This window comes from Solea senegalensis, linkage group LG8, assembly GCF_019176455.1.
Source record: "Solea senegalensis isolate Sse05_10M linkage group LG8, IFAPA_SoseM_1, whole genome shotgun sequence".
Lineage (NCBI taxonomy): Eukaryota > Metazoa > Chordata > Actinopteri > Pleuronectiformes > Soleidae > Solea > Solea senegalensis.
The window spans coordinates 19587736-19610169 of record NC_058028.1 but is presented as its reverse complement, the minus strand read 5'-3'; the positions used below and the strand labels follow the sequence as shown (position 1 = coordinate 19610169).

Genomic DNA, 22434 nt, shown 5'->3' with positions numbered 1-22434 from the left:
AAAGTACAGGAGTTACACAGCTTGGGGAGACAGTGGGTGCACCAGAGCAAAAAAAAAAAAAGAGAAGAATAAGCATCAAATGAATAAACATAACAACATTGCTGCACACATAAACACACACACAAGTTATGTGCAAAATTGTTAGCTAACTCTTATCTATTTTTCTGTTCCCAAGGAAAAAATTGTTATTATTTTCTGTAAACAGCTTGTGTGCATAATGGCGCAGTTGCTGCTTTGACTTGAAAATGAATGCATTCAGAGAGGTGAATCATCATCCACCCACTCATATATAAGCGGCAAAGAATATGAATGTTGGACGACAGAACTATACAATTTGAAAATGACAACAACATGAGCAAAAATATTGAAAATTGTGTAAATATTATGCACAGGGGAGAAAATAAGCCAGAAATGTGGCAACAAACAAAACCGCCAATGTAAAAGCAAAGGTACAAAAGAGCATGTGAAAACATACACACTAAAAAATATACACAAAACACTTGCTGTACTAAGAGTTACAGGAACTCACCCACACACACACACATGTCTGTCCACTGAAAAATCCTAGGCACAGACTTCAGATACACACATAGAGCCACACACTCTCTTTCATAGCTGCTGCATTCCGTGTTTTATATGCTGTCTTTTATTCATAACATTGCATTTTACACCACAGAGTCTGGAGCAGATTAAGGGTTGTCTCCTGCTGTACGCTCATGCTTACTCTACCCCAAGAAGAGCCTGTATGCTATTTGACTGCTCTTAAATGGCAATATGAACTTGAACACATGGCAGCGCCGATCTGTGTTGAATATGTTAATATAGTCTTCTCCTGAAGCCGCACTCAGTTTTTAAAGTCACAAACTCCCTGTTGCAACTTTCATGTTTTGTCTCTTTCTTGTTTCCCTTGAACTTATTTCAAAATTAAGTTTTATGAAACGCCACTCGGTGGCAGGAGCTCGACTCCATTCACCGGTTGGGATCACAAAACGCAACTCGAAGCCTGCAAGTCACCTCTTGTGAAATGGAAAATGCTGCCAAAGGGAGTGACGTTCAATTCCTGCCAGACCAAATACCTGGCTCTGAGAACCAGGAAGACCAGGGTCAGAGGTGACCGAGCAGAATCTTATCTGGCCTGCCCATTGGTCTATTGGTATTGAAGCCGGGCGTGAACGAGTACATGGCCTGCTAACGTTCACCACTGGGGCAGACAGAGCGAGGCAGAGGGCATTCTTGGACACTTATCAGATAGTGTTTCCTCTCCTTCTGCCTTGATAGGGCCACTCATCCTGTGAGCGAGGCTATCATTGTTATTGCAGTCCTTTATCCCGTCTCTGGTGGTGACACCATATAGTCGACTTAAAGGACGCGTAGCTTTTTTTCACAGATAGGCGGTGCGATGTGTTGTGTCAGCACATAATACTGTTTGTAGAGTGAGAAGGTATCTAGAGGAAAGAGACAATCGTTCTGAGCTGCTGCAGCCATTGTTCTCAGCCGGGTCCTGCGTGGCTGTAACATTTCTATCTGTTTTTTTGCATCACAAATCAACGAAAACTTGTGTCTTTTTATCCTCGTGTTTTATTATATGATAATATATATAATATATGATAAAAAAACATCACACATGATGTGAATTAAAAGCTGTCATTCTTAGTTTTTTTTAAGCTATGTATCTTTTAAGACAGAACATACCAATGCCTCAATTAAAGACTGAACAGGAGGATGAATAAGATGTGTCATTTGTGGTTTTAGTATATTTGTTTTGTGGCTTGAGAATATCCTCAACTCATAACAGAGAGTTGTCCTTGTTATATTTGCAGGCCCATAATGAATCAATCTCATAAAAAAGTAACAAGGTGTGATAGATATTGAAGTGCTAAATAATTCAACTGCAAAGTGGCACTCATCTTGCCACCAGGCCTCCTCGTCGGACATGTTTATAATACACGTTCTTACTTCAGCACGTGTGTCTGTGAGATCTTTCCAAATAACAAGCTCACGCGTATCTTGTAACCTCTTCTTCCCCACAATCACTGCATCTGAGGCTTGAGCTAATAAGCATCAACAGTAGTGTCCCGATATAGATTAGAATACAACTGTCTGTTTTAGCAGCTTAGCTCATATTATTTCAACTGCACAAAGTAAACCTGCCCAAATTTGCATCCACAATCTGGCATATACAAGTTGTATGTGACTTCTCGATTAAAAAGATACACAATATTTGAATAAAAAAAAATCAGACCATGGTTAGAAAATAGCATAGAAAGTAAAATATGTTCCTACCCTCTTTTGCAGCCAGGCGTGGGGACGGGTCTGTGTGAGATGGTGTATTGTAGGATAATGATGAGCTACCTGTAGCAAAATAAAATGAATGACATCAGAGACAAGCTCAAAAACAACCTGCATCTGCATAGGAATGTGCTAAAATCTTAAGAGGTAATTAACAGTAGATTATACATGTATATGCTTTATCTTGCAGTATTTTTTTGTCCATTCATCAGGATGAATTTGCTGTCAGGGAGAGTGAAACAGAGAACAGTCTCAGTGCACACTGAGGCATGGCTGACAAAACACTCAAAAGCTATAATCATAGCCAGTAGGTGGCAGTAAAATGTTCAGCTCAATTACTGTCAAGCAGCACAAAATGAAAAGGGCCCTTTTCATTTCTTGAATTGTGTTCCTGTTTTGTCCCTTAAAAAATAATCTCTGAAGGAAAATAAGTCATGACACATAAATCCAGCCCCGAATAAAGCCAATCCAGCACACGGTCACCACAGTCACTCTTTTTAAATGTTGGAAAAAACCTGTTGCCTGTCAGCATTTTAACAGCAAACTCTACTCCTGAATAATAAAGTCAGGGAGGCAAGACTCTGCATATGGCTGCCTATTCATTTCACCTTATGGAGCAGAACTCTGCACTGCATTCCTCCACTTACACAGGCACCCTGGGCGGCACCAAAATGCTCCCTTAATTTTAGCTGCCCCCAGGCATAAATCAGCGAGTGGAAAAACAGACCCAAAAATGCACAGAGAAAACACAAAGGCAGCTACTGCACTGGGAGTGTTAAGATTTAGGTTGCTACAGAGCGCTGCTGCGTATAGCTTCCGTCAATGGCGCGATCTAAAGAGGAATAAAAACTGCACACCAACATTCAGTTTGTTTTGTGCTCTTCTTGTAATTTGGTGTAGGTTTCTTAACTAACTTGCTGTGTGGCTGACTGAGCTTGGGGGTGAAGAAGGTGGCAGACTAGGGGTCTATTTTTTTTAGGGGGGTGGCTGTGGGGGGAAAAAGTGTGGTGCTCCACAAATGTATTTCAACTTCCCAACACCCCACCCCTCGCTGTTCTACCTACTCCACAGCACCCCCAAGGCTCTGGGTCTAGTTTAGAAACCTGGGGGCCTCAGAACAGGGGAGCCATTGTGTGAGGCAGGGTCCCTGCTCGGCAATCAAATGCAGCTCCCTGTACAAAAATAATTCCACACGCAGAGCGTAAGCGCACGGGGCGAGCTATCCGACAAAAACGCCATCTTTGGAATGAGGGAGAAAGTGTAGGAGAAAAATGAACAGGGTGTCAGGGAAAAAAAAATTGAGGGAGAGAAGGGAGGAGGAAAGGGAGGAAGGGGGCTGTTAACCCTTTTCCTACTGTGTGCCACATATGTGGGCTGACCCAGACAGGCAAACAGGCAGCATTGCTGAGAAAACCTCAAACCATCCCACAGACAAATGCAGGACCGCTGTATGAGGGAGAGAGCGCAAGAGCGAAAGCTTTGGGGGAGACGTGAAGTAAGAGAGAGAGAGAGAGAGTGAGGGAGAGAGAGAAACGCCACAGCTGACAGTTTGGTGGAGGGAGTCTTGGCTGTGCGGCCTATTTATTTGGACGGACTCTTCCTCTCTTAGAAAACAAACATGTCCCGGTAATCTGACAGCGCAGTGGGAGGACTGGCCAGACCCTCTCTTCCCCTCTACAGTTACATCTGTGCAGTCTGTTAGATTACATAATATCCACAAACAGTTTTCTTTTCTGTCCTTCCTATGAGTGATGGCTCCTTCAAATAGCCCTGTCCTCCAGTTTGGTACGCCCGTGATATTGACAGAGATCTTTCAGATCCTCCTCAGTAATGTGATGGACCTCCATCGGGGCCCCTGCTGTTTACCCTGTGGAGCTATATGATACCATTGCCTCAAACATGTGGTCTGAGTTTTGTCAATAAACGGCAGGTCCCAGTCAGTCACCCAGTTTTGGGCATCTTTTGACTTGGAGGTGCACTCTCTAGCCACACTATTCATCTTTATGCCAGCTGTTCATAGTGCTTTCCAAAATGACTCGCATGCCTTTTTTTTTTGCCTTACAATTTAATTGATTAATTATGCATTACATGCTAATTATTGGTTTACAAATTCACTTTTTAGTAAAAGCACTGAATAAAACGTTTATTGTGACCATTCCTGCTTTTGTCAACAGCTCTGTCAAAAGTGACTTTAAACAAAAATGCTACTCACCCACGCGTCGCACATTCTGTCCTCAGCACACAGAAATAGAAAATGAGACATTGTGGTGTAACTTGCTGTCAGCCTATGCTTTAGAGGTATTCAACAGCGAGCTTAATGTTTGCCCTGAATGCACGTGGCAGTCCTCCACAAACCCATCATCACAGTAAAGCTGCGTTCACACACCCTCCGGCCCGACCACATTTCATACTGCACTGTTCTATACATTACTTTGTTGCAATTAAACTTTGTGCTGAATTGAAACCTCCTCAACTCTGACCAAGAACTATAGTCACTAACATGAAAAGGTGATAAGGGAGAGAATTTGTACAAATGTATATTGTCAAACCTGAGGTATATCAGACAGACTGGGAGACTTTTAGTGGTGTACCAAATATGTGCACACACACACACATTAATGCAGTCATTCCAAATTTGTAGTGGCCCACCAGAACCTTAAATGATGTATTATTATATATTATAATGTATTATTTATTTCGGTTAGAAAATGGCAAACAAACTTTGAATCAGGCCTCTGCGTATCCATATGGAAAACTGTGATAAGTTCATTTTAGATTTTTTTTTTATAAATGGACGTAGACTTCTGGTTTGAAAAGTGAAGTAAGCCAGTAGGAATGAAGTAAGCAGCTAGCCATCAGGGTGCACCTCTGCTTGTTGCAAAAAACACCCTAATTTGAGTGTAGGTCTAAGGGAAAATTAGCCTACTTCTCACTTGACTGATAATATCAGTGAACATTTTACAGAGGAGTTAACATTCTCACTAGTTTCAGGTCTTCTAGCACATGTCTGTTATTCATTTATTCATTCATTCATTCACGGTCTACTGCTTTATCCTCCATGTCAGAGCCAGTCCCAGCTGTCATATGGCAAAAGGCAAGGTACATACCCAGTACAGGTCACCAGTCCATCGTAGGGCAAACATATAGAGACATTCACTCACACAATAACATCTACAGTCAATTTAGAGCATCCAATTAGCATCTGCATATTTTTGGATGTGTGAGATGAGACCGGGGAACCTGGAGAAAACCCAAACAAAAAGGCAGCGGTCTTCTAGTACATATCGGTTTTGTAAATGATGTTCCCATATAGAGAAAAAAAGACAATAATGCATGGCACATATGAGTGGACACCATGTGATTGACAGCTGAAGGACTCCTACTCTCTAACACTTGGACTAGATTTATTGCAGGTGACATTTGTGAATATTCACCTTTTTATACACAGTCTATGGTTAACAATGACAAACAGTTTAAATCCTGTGTACTTCCACACCTACTCATAAGTCATTACTGCATGATGTGCGTGTGAAAATATTCTTATTGGGATTTGGATGCTGTTCAACCAATTTTGTTGGTGTATACTCCCACCAAACAAACCCTAACCATTTGTTTACTGTGGATTTAATGTTCCCCTAACTTGAATTCAACATTTACAATCCACTGGTACTGCAGAAAGAAGTATTTTTTTCAGTGTTCTCCATTTCTCGACAATAATACAGCTGCGCTCATCTCATGTTTACGTGAACAGCCGCGTGGTATTTACCTCCACTTATGCTAACGAGATATATATGTGCAAAAGTCTTCCTAAGAGTTTGAATCCCACCAGTCAAGTGAGCTGAGTGTAATGGTGGCTAACAGCAGACAGCTAACAGTAAAGGGCAAAGCGCCAAGTCGTTGAGCCCCTTTGCACCAGTGATAATCTGCCAATTGAAAGAACTAATGCAAGGGGAGCTCAATAAAAATGTTGAGAGAGGAGAAAGAGGGGAGAGTGTTAGGGAGAAAGTGAGAAAAAGGGAAAGAGAGAGCTCTCCAGACCTCCTTTTTCCCTACTCAGCCTTCGAGCCCAGATGTTTATGGTCTGTATAAACTATTGAGGGCTCGAGAATGTCCCCCACTCTGGAGCAAGCGGCAGTGCAGAAGCCTAGACTTATCACTCTCTTTCTCCCCCTTTTTTTTCACTCTCTCTGTCTGTCTGTCTTTGACTCCTTAACTGTAAATCCATCCAGGCACACAAGCAACGGCGACAGCTGGGAAACAGAACTGTTGCTATTCTCCAAAGGCACTCAATCATGACCACCTCGCACCATTTGCACACACTTCTGAAAAGAATAGTTCGCCCCCACTTTTTTTACTTTACTTTTTTGTCTCGCATGTTCTATAACACCACCCTTGTCCTCAAATAACTACTGTAAAAGCTATCTGTCAAGGATATCTTTTTCCATCCAAATTCTATCATTCTATCATTATATTCCTTTAGATTTATGTCAGGTTTGCTCTAAATTCTCTGCCTTGTACTTTCTCCCCTCATTTTCTCCTTTCACTCCTGCCATCTTCCCTCTCTTTCTCCCCCTCTCGTCTTGCATCTCTGCATGTTGGAGGTACAGCCTCTCGTTGTCTGAGGTTTTTTGCTCCACTCCGTTTCCAGCACATGTGGTCTCAAACCGACCTACATGGGTGCGATAAAGCAAACAGTCCGCGGTCCCTCCCTGACAGACTAATTTGAACAAATTCTCAAATTGCACTCAAAATTGAAAGCACATTGGGGTGTGGGCGGCCATCACTTAAAAAAATCTGGATAAGTGACCAACAATGAGGCCAAAATAATGCATGGGCAACTACCCTTATTACTGTAAGCAGCTGGGATTTTAGACAAACGTTCAGATTGTGCCACTTGCTCCAGTGTGAGTGTCTGAGCAATATGTCTGCACATGGCATGGCAGGCCTTTTTTGTTATTGCATGACTGCGTGGTGGGGAAGTGTGTCACTGCCCTGTGTACGTACATGGCTTAATGACGCTGAGGAATGTTAATCAGTGATTCAATAGCCAGAAACAAATGCATGCATGATGCCTGCAGATGTCTATGAAATGAGCCCCTTGGACCATCTTTTTTTGAGAAGGATGTTATAAGAAGGGTGACTGGGGTTGGATGAAAACATCACATGACCTGTGATTACTAATACTTCCAGGGCTCAGCGTTTCCCCGCCCTTTCTTTTTCTGTATTCTAGAAGCTCACCCCAGCTCCAGCTCTCGTGAGTGAAGCCAGAGGTCTATTTTCTGGACAGAGTTAGTCGCCATCTATGATTGTTTGTTTGTGCTGCAGGGGGAAAGGGGAGAATGACTTTAGTTTCCAAATGATCAGCCCTGCAGGGTCTACATAAACCCTCCTCTTCTTTTTCCTCCAACTCCATCTTCCTCAGAGGTTCATTTACTAACATGGTCCCTCTTGCCCTCGGGCTCCCAGTGTCAATGATACACATTGCTTGCCCCTGAAAGAGCTGCCTCAAAACAGTTCAGTCGGTCCAGGCACGGGATGGGAGCATTCATCTTTTTGATTGTCGGGAACAGATCCAAAGCAATTTCAGCTGGCAAGTGGAGAGGATTCCCAAGACATCTCTTCTGTCTCCAAAACATACAAAGTCTAAATCAAAAAAGGACAGCAATGGGCAGAGTCGTGGTGCAGCACGCCTAAGCCATGGCTAAGTCCCGCAGCCAGTGGCCATAATGAAAACTCCTCTGCGGAGTGTTCCCAGTGGCGGTCAGACAGATCCACCCGCTGCAGCGCTGCACAATGAGGCTGTTATACTCATGACAAGTATCTCTCTCTGCCCAGACGCTGTGCACAGAGAAAACTGTTGACACCCACAAAATGCAGTTCCCATTACATCACGCTGAGGCCCATCACAGTTTTTGGGGAGTTATGTTAAATATAGTTTAGCCATCATCACTCCACCCAGTGTGCTGTCATGATATTCAGCAGCAGCAGAGGCAAATGCAGAATGCAAAGAATTCAGAGACGAGACAAACTGTTCCCTCTAAGCATGTCACCCGTGACCTGCTTATTTTGTCTAGTAAACAGTGGGTAACGGTATTGTCTGAACTAGACAATAAGAATACACTATCATACTATGTATTCAAACCAATACCCACACCTGATGCTACATCTTGAGTTGAAATGCAAACGCATACTGCCTCAGAAAATTGGCTTGCTTTCCCCACCGAAACATATGAAGTAGGATTTCGCCTAGGAACTCTTCAAAGGTAAGAGGCTCAAATTTAGTTGCCTCCGTTGCAAATTGCAGATCAACTTTCTTTGCTTTGCTGAACACACAGGCCTAGCACGATTCCCGAGGCAATGCACCTGGGCTTCATCTTTCTGTGGACCATGTGGAATAAGGCGCTGCAAAGTGTAGTGGGGGATGCAGTTGATGGTTATCTGGGGAGTGGAAAGGAACCCTCTTGGCTCAGCCTAATACCGGGCAGATTGTATGGAGAAATATAGTTCCAACAATAGCTATTTCATCGTTTATTAATGGTAATATGAATACACTGTGGTGAAAAAGTAAAGTGTTGTTTACTTGGGTTGGGCATTTTACATTCCTGTGTAAATAAACCCCTAGACCACTTTTTTTTCAGGTGAAAACCAGTGTATATGAGTGTCTAGTAATGCAATTTGTTGATCATGGTGCAAATTTTCACAGTTTTGTGTAAAGTGTTGAAATTATACTTATTGCGATAACAATTGATGTACATGTTGCCTCTCTGGTCAAACACAAAAGTCTAATATTGGCTATTTTAGTATGTGCTTACATCACTGGTACACTCTTTCATACTCCTTCTTGTCTAATGAGTGCAAGACTCATTTTCTCAGACTCCTCCCCTTTTTTTTAAATGCATGAGCTGTTGCTCTGTCACATCTTATTGCACGGTATGAGCAGTACCTTGTTAGACTGCTGCAACTCTATGTCAGATTTCACTACCACTACTCACTACTTCCCTCCCTCCTACTCTCTCTCAGGTCTCAGCCCACTTTTTTGGCATTTTTTTAAATGAGGCAGTGGGTGAGGGTAGCTGCAGAAGAGGGGGTTACTTTAAACAAAGAGCAACGTACAGTACGTACAGTTTGTGTAGGCTTTCACTACTTTTTGGCAGAGATGTTATGGCACAAATACAAGAAACACCATAATTGTCCTTGTGGTTAAAAAAAAAAAATCCTCATTGCCCAATGATGTGCTGAAGTCCAACATTTGTTTCAGTAAGCCATTAACTGATTATCCTACACAGTTAATCTTGGTTAGCCGCTTTATTTATTCTTTCTCTTAATGAAGTGTACTTACTTTCCCTGAGGTAATTGAGATGAGAGAGAAGTACTTCAGCGTTGTACATGGTGGTGAGCCGGAGGAAGTCATCCTTGTTCATCTTGCAGAGCTCTTTGCCGTCTGTGTTCTGAAACATGGCAGTGTCAATCTCTAACAGGCCATACTCCTTGATGGCCCACTCTAGCCACTGGCGCACATGGTCCTGGGACCACAATGATGGGTCTGGGGGAAGACAGTAGACTTTATTGACTGCAAAATGATTGTGGTCATGGACAGACAGCACTGAAGACAGTACAAAGAATGTTTTATATCCCTTCAAGGTAATGGGAGGGGGAGAAAGGAGGACATTGGAAGCAGCAGACATTTATCAGTAGCAGACATTGTGCAGAAAGTTAAAGAAATATTCTTTAACTTTCTTTAACCATATAAATCTGATGTGTTGGAGTGGAGTGATTCATCTGCTATGACACATTTTTGTTGTGGGATTTGTGCCATTTTGAAGCAAAGTAAAAACCAAATAAGTGCAAATCGCCACTTTACCCAAGTCTGAAATGCTGCAGTCTTCTAGAAGACTAAACCCCAAACTTACGACTTGTGGTAAAGGAGTGGCCTCATTGTGGCGCTCCTGTTACATTAATAGATGAGTGGCATTTTGCATCAGTTTAGCACTAACACTTGTTTAGCCTTTGTAATGGAAAATTTACCAGAACTAACTGCATTTAATTTTATTGCAATTAATGTGTTTGCTTTTGGGGAAAATACAGTCATTCGCTCTGGTTTGCTGGATTATGTGTAACAACTTAATCAACTTCAGTATTGAAATAATTTTTCTACAGGCTTTCCCAAAACTGCACTTGTTATTTCACATACTGAACCACTGAAGGAATATATCGTTCTGGCAAACAAACTGACAGCTCTACCTGCACACATTCAGCTGTGCTCTCGTGGGTGTTGTAAAACACTGAAACAATGCCTTAAACCATGTATTGGATAAATAAAAACGGCACTCGTAAAGTTATTACAGCACTGGCAAAATAGCACCAATGGAGAGGAGTGGTTCAGTTTATGATCACAGCAGCGGTGTCAGAGAAACGCCTAGAACAAGTTATACACTTTTTTTTTTTTACATGGAGCAATCGTATTAGTATTCTTACCTGCAGGTACAATGACCCTGCGCTCATTGGTGGTCATGTTGGGGGGAGGGGCATTCTTCTCATCCATGTAGTTTCCATAGTTGATCTGAGAAGTGTCGTTACCCCCCACCAGCTTATTGCATTTACCCACGCTGCAGTCCACTGGAGACTCCTTGCTACATGAGCACACACGTAGTTGAAAAAAGTATTATCATCTGGTACATTGAGCATTGTTTCCAGTCACTGACTTTGTCATGCTATGTCATGCTGTTTAAGCCCAACACTTACCACGGTTGAATGTTTCGAGGCAAGGGTGAGGTTTGAAGGAATAGTGATTGAAAAAGAGTAATATCTCACTAAACCAAGAAGAATGAAAGACACAGAAAGCAGTTGTCATGTCATACCTGGATCCATTCATGTGCTCATATTCTCTCTTGACGTTGACTCGCACTGGCTGGTTGATCCACTCCTGCTGTGGGGGTAAGGGGTTGATTTTGTGGGTCTGGCCGTAGTCCTGTGTGCCAGATGCAGTCATGTCTGTCTTGGGGAGAGGGGCAGCAGCAGCGTATGGAGGCTCAAATAAGGACTGGTCTTCGCTCACCACTGATAGCGCCTCCTGGAGGTGGAAAGAGGAAATAATTGGTAGGTTACTTGAGCAAATTCCAATTCTTTTGGTAGTTATAGATCTTTGAATGTGTTTGTAAGCAGTTTATTTCAACTTGAGATAGTGCTAATCTAAATTAACTCCCTCCTGGCTATAGCGAGCTGGCTATAAGAGTTGGAGGATACAGTAATTCCGTAAGAATGATTGCGATACACTCCTCAAAATTGTGAGCAGATACACCACTAGTCTCTCATTTGACACTATACCCAGAAACTTGTGATGTGCTTTTTCAGTCTCTTGGGTATTGTTGTTTACAATAATTATGTGCAGTTATAGGTCATATCACAGTCTGGCATCCTAAGTAGTTTGTGTATACAGGCAATGTAGCAACTGTCGTTTCCTGTTGATGTTAGGATGACTTCAATCATGCCCACACTGGAGTAAGACGGAGTTGTAAAATGAAGGTGCATCAAACGTTCTCCTTCAGTGACAAGAACCAGAAAAGACCCACACACATAAAACAAAATACAAAAACATTTGGAATCTCCTTTTCATCAAAATGTTCAAACTAACATTATTAATCTATCATCATACATACATTTCCCAGATTCAAACATTTTCTTTTATCCTCTAAACATCATTGGACAAGAAAAAAAAAAAAATCCCTCATCAGGATATCAAGAGAGACACCTGATGTGTCTGGGCCTTGTGTTTTCATCCACAGCTGAAGACCTAAACAGAAGCAGGGGATCACAGCTCTACTGACCCCTCTGCTGTGGCTCAGCTGGAGCAATGGAAGTTTATTAAAGAAAACAAATGCAGAAACTAACAGCTGGCCAAGATATTACGTGGTTTCAGCATGCTCCTCGTGTCGAGTCTTGCGAGTAAAGCATGGCTAAAGAAGCGACTCGATCCAGACAAACAAATATCACGACTTGGCGCTTGACAGTGAACAGAGTCGCCATCTCACACCTGTGTGTACACACTGCTTAACCATGAACCGATTAGTTACAGTCCAAGAAACAAATGTGAGTCAAAAGAGCAAGAGAAATAGTGACGGTCACATAACTCTGCTGAAGATTAGGCTCTAGTCTGATGCACATCTGGATATGATAGTATCTAATGGTACAGCTTTGACTGAGACGTGTCTAATCCCAGAGGACTGAATTATTTCATTCCAGAATGCCACATATTTGCTCCAGGGGGAAAGTGCTATTTGATATTCACTGATCAATATTTCCAACATGTTGTTTGCATTCTTTAAAATGTTGCTTTTATGAAAGTGAAATCCCCCTGATCTCGCATAGCATCGGTGCCATCAGACATTTCATGCGAGTGTAAGTCTTTACTTATGCCTACTTAAATGATAAATATCTCTTTTTGGAGCCAACGGTTGAATTGCTGACATGGATATTGACTTGGTATATTCTGCCTTTCGTACACAAAATCACTGCAGTGACCGTAAATGGCGGAGATGCCATTTGAAAAAATACACCACACTAAAATAAAGACCTGGAGTCTCCTATGGCAAAATAAAGGTGCTAAAAAATAGTTTCTTTTTTCCTTGAACTTCCTTGATGTGCATACTTGCACATCCTAGAATTAAATGCAACCTAACTGTGGTTTAACAAGACGATGAAGTGAAATGCACTCCTTTTCAAACTGTAAGGGAAAGCATGTTTACTCTTTGATTGTTCTACAGTACATGTTCTTCACACTTTTCTAAACTCTGGGGATTTCACTACATACTGCCCTTTAGGTTAACGGTTGGATTAAAAAAAGCAGAACCTCTCCAATGTAACCAGCACAGGAGAATTAGATTTTCCAGTGATTTCATCAGAGGATCCATCATAGTCTGAACTCTGGCAGCAGGGCCCACTATCTGAGCAGACCACAGCAGCCAGTCTGTGGATGATAAAGTGTCAAGGAGTGAGAGAATGTCTCATTATTGCCAGATAAGTCCTCAGACGACTATTACGACTGTTGCACGTTACATTGCAGTGACATATCAGCCTGCACAATTGAAACCATGATTGGCAAGTGGTGGGTGCCAATCAAGATGGTAGAGGTTTTGGTCTTTTAAAAATAGAAGCACATCAAGCTCAAGAAAACTATGACAGAGCAGTGCCAGTTAGCTGTTTCCCAGTATCTGTGAGGAACACACACACACTGACAGTCAACCCACAGGCGGTTCACTCTGTTTTTGTCTGTTTCCCCAATGTCCACAGATAAATTCTTAAAATAGTTGCCACTTTTACAGATGAACTTCACCTGAAGTCTACACCCTAAACATCGCAGTCACAAAACAACAAGTGAAAACTGAAATTATATTTTTTATAAAAAAAGTTACTTTTGATATCTTTCCACAATGCAACCAAGTAAAAACAAATATCTAATAGATCGTAGCTCGGCTGTGAGGAAGCAAGCCTCATATTGTCTAAGTGTGACACCTGCTGGGAGCCACCTCTGCTCTGTTTACATCAGCCAAGTCTATCAGCCCGAGTGCGTCACGACGCGTCTGGAGTGGACTGCATGGAGCATATAGAGCAAGAGCTCCACATCCAGAGTACACGCGTGTCTGTTTGGCGTTCACAGGAGCCACCCTGGAGAGAGGGGGGAGGTTGATGGGGGGGTGACATTCCTGTCTTTTGTTTCAGGAGGAAGAGGAAACCTGTCAGGAAAAGATTGTGTAGAACGGGAAGCTCTCATGGTTAGAGAGCCCTTCCTTTCTTTTAGCGAGCATGAATGCAACAAGCAACGAAGCCATTAACACCCAAGGATTCAGTCGTGATTACATTAATTCACATAGCTTCTTGTTTTGTTACAGGCACCTATAGTTGATACACCATTGCCCCCCCCCCCTGCAGTGTGACCTGACATCCATCCCTATATGTAATGCACAACAATAACACACAGAGCGCAGCGAGCGGGGAGAATGACTGGGTTTTTAAGTGACTGTATGCAGCCTGACATTTTTGTCTGGCCAGCGTTTACACTCCTCCAAAACTCACACCACACCCAGCCGCCACAGAACCCGCTATTTTAAATGTCCAAACGAAAACAAGTCCCGTCAGTTTTCGGCGACGGTATAAGAATAAACGCAGATGCAGCATTCTTCCGCGAGCTTACACTTGTTTAACCCGAGGACACAGACTGGAGTGAACTGAACGCACTGCAGAGCGAACTATGGGGACATGCCATTCAACATCTGGTGGCTGCAGCCGCATACATCTGGAATTTGACTGTCGGGGGGCCAGTAGCCAATGTTAATGCAGACCAGCGACCAACGCACCATTTCAGAAATAGTTGAGTAACTACATGAGGAGGTATCGTTGTGAAGCCGTGTGGTTTGATGTGTCGCAAAGTAAACAGTTACAGCATGAAGTTACAAAACGACAACTTTCCTTACACTTTACACAAAACACAACAATCGATGACAAAGAGATGAATGTAACTTCTCTGAAAAGTAATAATAATCCAGACCAAGCTCTGGCAGTTTTTTGACCCATGACAGGGTTTTCGGACCGAGCCGGGCGATGTGCCACACCGCTGTTGCGCAGCTCGACACATCATATCCAGCGGTTCATCCACTCGTGGCTATTGCTCAATCCCCGCTTCCCAGACTAAACCGACTCGCTGAACTCATGGATATCTTATACCTACATGAAATTACAGTCTCCAGCGCGTTGTCTGAAACAAACAGAAACTCTTTTGTGCCTCTCCAGACGTGCGCAATTGTGCGCTCGGTCCCCCAAAAACCCAAAGCGTGACTCTGATTTAGCCTTAAATCCACACCGCGGAGTCCTCACAGCCAGAGAAGCTTATTGAAAAAAGCCTCAAATGGTACTTTGACAGACGGAAGAAAAATAAAGAAATGTGGTTACCGCTTTCAGATCGAGAGAAAAAAGCCGCTCATCGTCGTCAGATTGGAGGTCCCAACTCACAGACCGACACACAGGAGCATTTCAGCCCATTGCTTGAAAAAAGGAGGCGCAACTCTGAAAAAGCAGTCTCCCACAAACTCATACACCCCGTTCTCCACCCTTACCTTAATAGTTCCGTCCATTTTGAGCAATTTTCAACGGACCCCGACAATATCCCAAACATGACACGCTCCTGAATTAATTCCAGCCCCGGTATGTGGCGGAGAGAAAGAGACACTTTTACCGGATTGAGTTTTTTCTTTCCTCTAAATTTGGGAAGTGAAGTCACCGCTGTTGAGAAGGTTGAGAAGGAAGCTGTGTGTCACCGAAAGCCCTGCCTTCAAAAAAGCAGGATACTGTCCCAGAGAGATAAGCAGGGAAAACAATTGAGTGTTCGCTCCGCTGTTATGTTTTTCTGCTCGGAAATATTTACAGGATGACTGCCTGCGTTGTACACAGCCATTGCTGTGTAGCGTGCTCTAGACTGGTGTTGTGTGTTTTCTTTTTCTTTTCTTTTTTTTCTTTGCTTTCCCAGTGAAGTCACAGATGCTGTGGAGTGGAAGTGGAGTGGAGTGGAGTGGACGGGTTTACTATTTTGTCCGTCTCGTGAATTATATCTGCACACATTTAACTGAGTTTTTTTTTTCACCGTCACAGGAACGCTCTGACTTATATGATGCTGCGTTTTTTAAGCGCCTGTATAGTTCACGCCTACACTTTCATACATGCATCTGGCCATGCCTCCATCCCTCTGTAAATCATTCCCTTCTCTCTTTTACTCTATATTTCACAAGGAAAACGATACATTGAATAGAATTTAGCTTTGAATGTGGACACATGTTTCTCCGGGACGTTCTGCTGATGGAGCTCTAAATCAAAGCAGGAGAGAAACCTGTGGCGGGAGCTGTATGCTCCAAACTTGTCTCTCTCTTTTTTTGCTATACAGCTCAGTGTGGAGTTTTCCTGAGACACCATTAATAAAAATCCAAGTATTCAGCTCTTAACCGCACTATAGTCTGAGGGTCTGTTCTACACGTGTGCGTCTGCTGCGCAGCGCACGGCTGGATGGAGACAATGCAACAATACATCAACCAAAGAGACCGGATTCATTGCTTTTATTATAATTATTATCATTAACACATCATTGTTTTATGGCACTGCAATGACTTTACCTTTGTTGTCCGTTGGTTTTCTTTTTGTTTCTTTTCTGAACCAAAAAAAGAGAAAAGAAATCCAGTAACCCCCACCCCCACATAGTTTTTTTTCCCTCCCCTACTCCATGAAATTGGCCTCATCAATTCAAGCATAATTTTAGTGCAGATGTTAGACGTGGAGGCAACTCTGAATATGAGGCAGACAGACGGAGAGAGAGACGTCCATTTGTCACTTTACTACCTCATTCCTATGATGTCCTTTCTTTATTTACAGAGCACAAGTGAAACAAATATAAATAGTTAGATTTCGATATTTATGAAACATAATCTTATTAATAGTATTGTAAATGTTTCTGGGATTTTTAAAAAACAACCTGATAATTCCACCATCTATTAAGAATTTGGACAAAAGTGACTGAAACTCAGTACAGTGCTTTTCTTTTTTACATATAATAATAATAATAATAATTATTATTATTATTATGTTTATCAATGCAGTATGACTGAGCTGAGATGATGGCGATAATATTCATTGCAGTGTTGGGTTCTGCTGGCCAAACACAGACTGTGCTGCTGCGACAACTTGACAGCAGGGCCGGCCTGTCTGCTTTTGACTTGGGGGTCTGGTGGGGTCTGTGGGCCCCCACCCTCGGGACCACCACATCTGGATCCTGCTAAGGGTCAAGGCTTCTCCTGCCTGAGGCCACTTCAGACTCGTGTAATTAAGGGAGACACCTTGTTTAACTCTTCAGTGGCTGGTTTGGTTTCCTTTTTCTTATGTGCATTCCTGAGTTTGCGGTTTTTCGAATAAATAGTCCTCTTATGAGTCGGTTGATATAGTCAGAAAATTGAAGCAACTGTGACCTTGTGTTGGTGACTTATGATCAATATAGTTTCAACTGCCGATGCAGTGCTGATGCTGTGTTGTGTTTCTTTGGATTTATGTCACCAGTGTCCATTAAAGGTTATGTTTGACCTCCAGTAGATTAGGCTGTGTAACTAGTTAAAATGCTAATGAGCATAGTGTTTTTCCAGTGACCCTAAACCATCGCGCATTATTGCTCCTCCTCTGTTTCTAAATACCTGCCATCACGTCTACAAAGCTGATCAGGAAGATTGGGGGTCCAGGACCTACCAAGACCATAATGAATACAGTGGTAACAAACATTTTGGAAGGCCAATAAACAGATGCAAGTTGGTTTACATAGTGAACCACAGAACATCTGGCTTGACGCTGGAACTAGACAGCCAGACATTTCTTCCTTACACCACGAGCCAGTAGCTCCTCTGTCTCTCCACTGGGGCAACAAGCCAGAGGTGGGCGGACACTATGTGGGTTTTATGTTCAGCAGCCTTTCAATTGTTAGGCCCATCCTTTCCTCTTCAGCTTATGTGGAGATCTACTAAGATCGAGAGTATGGAGTTAATGGAGTTTCTCTTAAATGAGGGGAAATAGTTTAGAAGCACAAACTGGGAGATATACAAGAAGAAGAAAAATGTTGACAGGATGGGCTCTGCTTCATGCCAAAATACTGGCATAGGTTTCTTTAAAAAAATTCACGTCAATTTATTAATAATAATAATAATAATAATAATAATAATGTATCAAACTGACATTGCACATAGATCCAACAAATCATCAAAATATACCCTTTAAATTCCATTCTTTTTTCACACTTTGTATTTTTCCTTTCTCTGCAATGTTTTGTATGAACACATTAATTCGTTTGGCTCATTCCTGATAAGCAAAATAGTGTACTTATGAGAGTTGTGAGAAACTTTAAGGCGGACTGTTCTTCCCGAGATGAAAAAGTCCTAGTCCATGTGAGCTGGAGCTGAAGTCGCTGTTTATTAGACTGCAGTCCTGTATTCAGACCATTCCTTCTCTGGGGCTAAAAAGACAGGCCGACTGAAAATACTGAGGGCAAAAAGTGAGTCTGCAGCATATATAAGCACGAACTGTCTGGCCCCTCGCTCTAGGCCATAATTAATTTGAGATTTATTTTTATTGGAGAGTTCCAGTCTCGCCTGGCCTTAACCAAACAAAACCAAATGTTGGGCCGTCGATTCGCTTGAACGAGGGATATTTCTTTTAAATTTTGTAGCGAGGCGTGCCACATTTGGACCAATATCTGTCTGAATGTGTGTGAGAAGGTGAATGCAGCACTTGCACGCACCAAAAAAGAAAGAAAAAGAAAAATACTGAATCATTCGGATGGAATAATAATTATAAGCAGAAGGAGGGGGAGAATAACATTATTGGAATCAAAGCAAACAGAAAAAAAAATAGAATCAGTATAAGCAAAATATAAGATGCGAGCACTGCAAAATCCAAAGTTCCTCGGGTTCCATATAATATCTCTTTTTCCTCTTTCCTTTACTGGCCTCCTGTCTTTTCGAGGGGGCAGAAAAACTCATTTAAAAGCATATTTTCTCCTAAAACATTCCTCGCAATTCAACTCCCTCACAACAAATCAGGAATTGTTCTGAGGCCCATAACGCAGAGTCTCTCTGCTGTGGCACAAACGCTGCGCCTGGATGAAAAGAGCCCTTCATCCAAAGGGGGAATAAGTCTTCAAAACATTAACAAGTCGCCTTTGGAAAAATACCTTGATTATGGAGATATTACTCGCCACTGCATAATGGCTCATTATAATGCGGTACAATTCGAGCAGTCAAGTCTAAGGTGCACTATTATGATGAATGTGCGCAAACGCCACGCAGCCGCCTGGATTCAGGGACGCGAATGTGAGTAGAGTGCACGTTAAAACTTGGCATCAGTCTAGTTCTATATCGGTTTAATATCAGAAATAAATATTAAATGGCTGCAGTGGCTCGGATATGGCTCTGTGGCAGTTGCATGTATTCACGCTGCGCCATATGTGGCGCAATGCAGCGTTTCACGTGAAAACCAGATGTGCACTGTTTGCTTTATTTACATTGTCAGGACACAGTGTGTGTGTGTGTGTGTGTTTGTGTGTGTGTGTGTGTTTGGGGGGAAGGGGTGACGAGACATCTGATAATGATCCATAACAGTAGCAGTTTTTTTTAATCGAAGACAAAGCAACAAACGAGAAATTATAGCGCTTCTCAGGCAAACCACAACAGCGCCACATTTAACAGTCCACTCTATCATCACAGAGCCAACAGGTGCCAGTCAAAAGCCAAGGAGTCTGGCATGTGTGCATCTCCATTTAGCTGCAAGTGCAAAGATTTGAATGTCGCATTGGAATAAGTATTCTTATTATAAGACGTGAATTTATGTCCAGGGTAAACACATAATCTATCTTTTTTTTCCTCGTGCAAACAAATTAAGATCATCCCTGATCTCTTGACTTGAAACAAACTCCTTGGGCACATTTATTTTTTTAATTTTAGACTTGAACTAAACCCTGTTTTCATACTAAGTGGTAAGAAATACAAAAAACGTTGTTCCCTCCAACATTACCTGATCGAAGAGACGGTGGTGTCTTACCTTGACGTAAGACGACGTGTCGGGGACAGTTTGAAACATGTCTACTTGACAGACAGGCCCTGGGTTGATCAGTGGACCCTGAAACACAGGAAAACCACACCAGTCTTAACTTAAAAACATTGCACTATTATTATTAGCTGCTCCTGGGTTTTGTCACTTCAGGGTAAAGACGTGGATTTCTTAATGAACCCCCCTGCATAGATTCCTGCATGGGCACGTTTTTTTTTTTTCTTTTCTTTTCTTTTATTGGTGCTCGTACAGATTTTAATTACACTTGCCCTTACATCAACAACACATCTAACCTACAGTGGTCACATGAATGAACAACTCCAAGTCGCCCAATAGCAGCTGGGCAGCATGGAGATGAAGAGGGCCCCATCCCAACCCCCATCACGTTTTCCCCCTAAAGCTTACCACATATTGAAACACTTTTCGCTTTAATAAGTGCAGCTTACAAAGTCTAGGGTGAAAGGGCACTTAGAGGACGGTGTCTTTAGCCCTTCCCTCCCTGTGCACGTGCAATTATAAGGACGGCAGTGGCAGCATGTATATAAATACTAGCACAAATGGATGTTATATAGACTGTGTGATAAAGCAAATTAACGTATATGGACCAGTGTAATGGCAGCCGGGACGCACCATTAAAACCCCAACATGTGCTTTTCTTGTTCAGTAGCATGAATGATCTGACCTGTCACGGCTATTAATATGTAATCATCGACCTCTTTTTCCCCCGACTGTGCATTGTTGCATTATTATTATTGGAGGATACAGATCACAGGGCCTATGTGACAGTGGAATTAAAAAAGAAAACGAATTAAATAATATATAAATATATATATGTTGTTTTAAAAAAAACAAACAAAAAAAAACAGTATACCTCCATGTGCGACATCAGAGGTTATTAATTGCGCAATTATACCTTTCTGTTTATTTATTTTTTTACGTGTCTATGGTTGCACTGGATTCCTGTCCCATGATAAATGAACGTGGCACGGTTTAAATGCTTGTAGTGGACCCTTTTTCTCTCTTTCTGTCGTCTCTGCTGCTGCAGGCAAAAAGCAGGACTCGCCTCATAAAGTTTCCCCCAAATGCATCCAATTTCTACGCGGTAGAAAGCGCACAGGATCCCGCATCTGCAGCCAATTAGGCAGAGGAGGACTGTTGAATAACGGCGTGAACCTTCCTCCGAGACAGCCCCGTGGGCCGGGACCCCTCTAGTGTTACATTTTAAGCATCTTACCTCGCTGTTATCCATCATAAACGAGAGAGCCAACTGATTTTCACTTAATACGCATTCCAATATATTTTCTTCTCCTTACACATACACTGATGCTGCGTTCAAGTGAGCAAAGAAAACACATTTTCGATCGCAAAAAAGAAATAAAAAACAATTTAACACACAAAATAAAATACAACTTTAACAACACATGCACACGCGTTTTGCATGGAGTTTCACTTCTCTGGTGTGCGCTGTCATTCCGACTACTTTTTGATCGATTGGTGCGCACGGACTCTCCACGTTCCGCAGCGCGACCAAAGCATCAATAATAACAATAAACCACGCGTGTGGGTGATTTACTGTCCTCGTGCACATTCTGCCGGACCTTAAACGCAAAGCAGGTTTTGTTGTTGTTGTTGTTGTTTTCCCGTCACTCACCTGTCGTTACAGTGTCGTTTGGTCGCTGTCGGTCGGTGCAATCACTCCTCTTCCTATTTAGAATAATTATAGTCCTGTTCGGGCAAAGCCGTTTCCCCCAAATGATTATGACAGTGAGTTATTTTGAAAGAGGCTGAAAAGGAGCGCCGGGTGTATGAATGGCAATGTTACTGAGATGGGAAAGTCGCGACCAATGAGCAGCGAGAGAAAAACCTCCCCTTGTCTGCAGTGTGAGGCCACTGAACCGTGAAATAAGGGGAAAGCAGGGAGAGACGGAGCGTCGTAAATCTGCGTTACAAAGTCTTCTGCTGGGGAGGAAAGTGGCCATAAAAAGATGTCAAATGTGTATTGTTAACATTTTCTGTGGCTTATTTGATTTGTCATTGGTTTTCATCTCGCACTGCATCCTCGGAGCGGTGGCGCGTGAGGGCCAGCTGCTGTGTGATCAGCAGGAGGTGTTGAAACGCACCACAGACGTCAATGCAAACTAGTTTTATTATAAGAAGCGGTGACTGTGCTGTGCGCTGACTGAGGCGCGTGCGACTCTGTGAGCTCTCGTTATGCAAAACGAAGAAGTGTGTTTTAAGACGAATAATAATAATCGAAAATGTGTTTGATCATCGAATATTTCTAGGGAAATATACAGAGTTCTAGATTGCAATGCAAAGCAGCTTTCCACATGTTGTTAGTCTGTAATTTAATTTTAATAATCAGTCATCAGCAGCAGCAGTGTTCCTGTCTGTCCTCACGCTGACAGTTCCCGCAGGAATACAACAGCAACACCAGTTCCTCTGCTGCGGGTTTGTCCTTTCCTGCTCAGCTGACCCCGCTCACTTCACTAACTTCATTTCCTTCACTTTGCTGCCCTCATCTTC

General features: G+C 42.5%; 1 protein-coding gene across 4 annotated transcripts in view; it reads right to left on the bottom strand.

Moving 5' to 3' along the window:
• fli1 (Fli-1 proto-oncogene, ETS transcription factor) overlaps positions 1 to 21746 on the bottom strand; it is a 30579-nt gene extending 8833 nt beyond the window's left edge. Inside the window, exons 1-6 of one of the 4 annotated variants that reach the window (XM_044031774.1) lie at positions 21560 to 21746; positions 19873 to 19977; positions 11148 to 11359; positions 10765 to 10919; positions 9629 to 9832; positions 2284 to 2352 (exon numbers count right to left, since the gene is read on the bottom strand). In XM_044031774.1, coding sequence (XP_043887709.1) covers positions 2284 to 2352; positions 9629 to 9832; positions 10765 to 10919; positions 11148 to 11359; positions 19873 to 19938 — 706 coding nt within the window. In that variant the 5' untranslated portion in view covers positions 19939 to 19977; positions 21560 to 21746. Of the gene's footprint in view, positions 1 to 2283; positions 2353 to 9628; positions 9833 to 10764; positions 10920 to 11147; positions 11360 to 15231; positions 15311 to 15395; positions 16091 to 19872; positions 19978 to 21559 lie in introns of those variants that run through there. The other 3 variants (XM_044031775.1, XM_044031776.1, XM_044031777.1) reach the window with 3 other exon arrangements.
• Between the last annotated feature and the right edge of the window lie 688 nt (positions 21747 to 22434).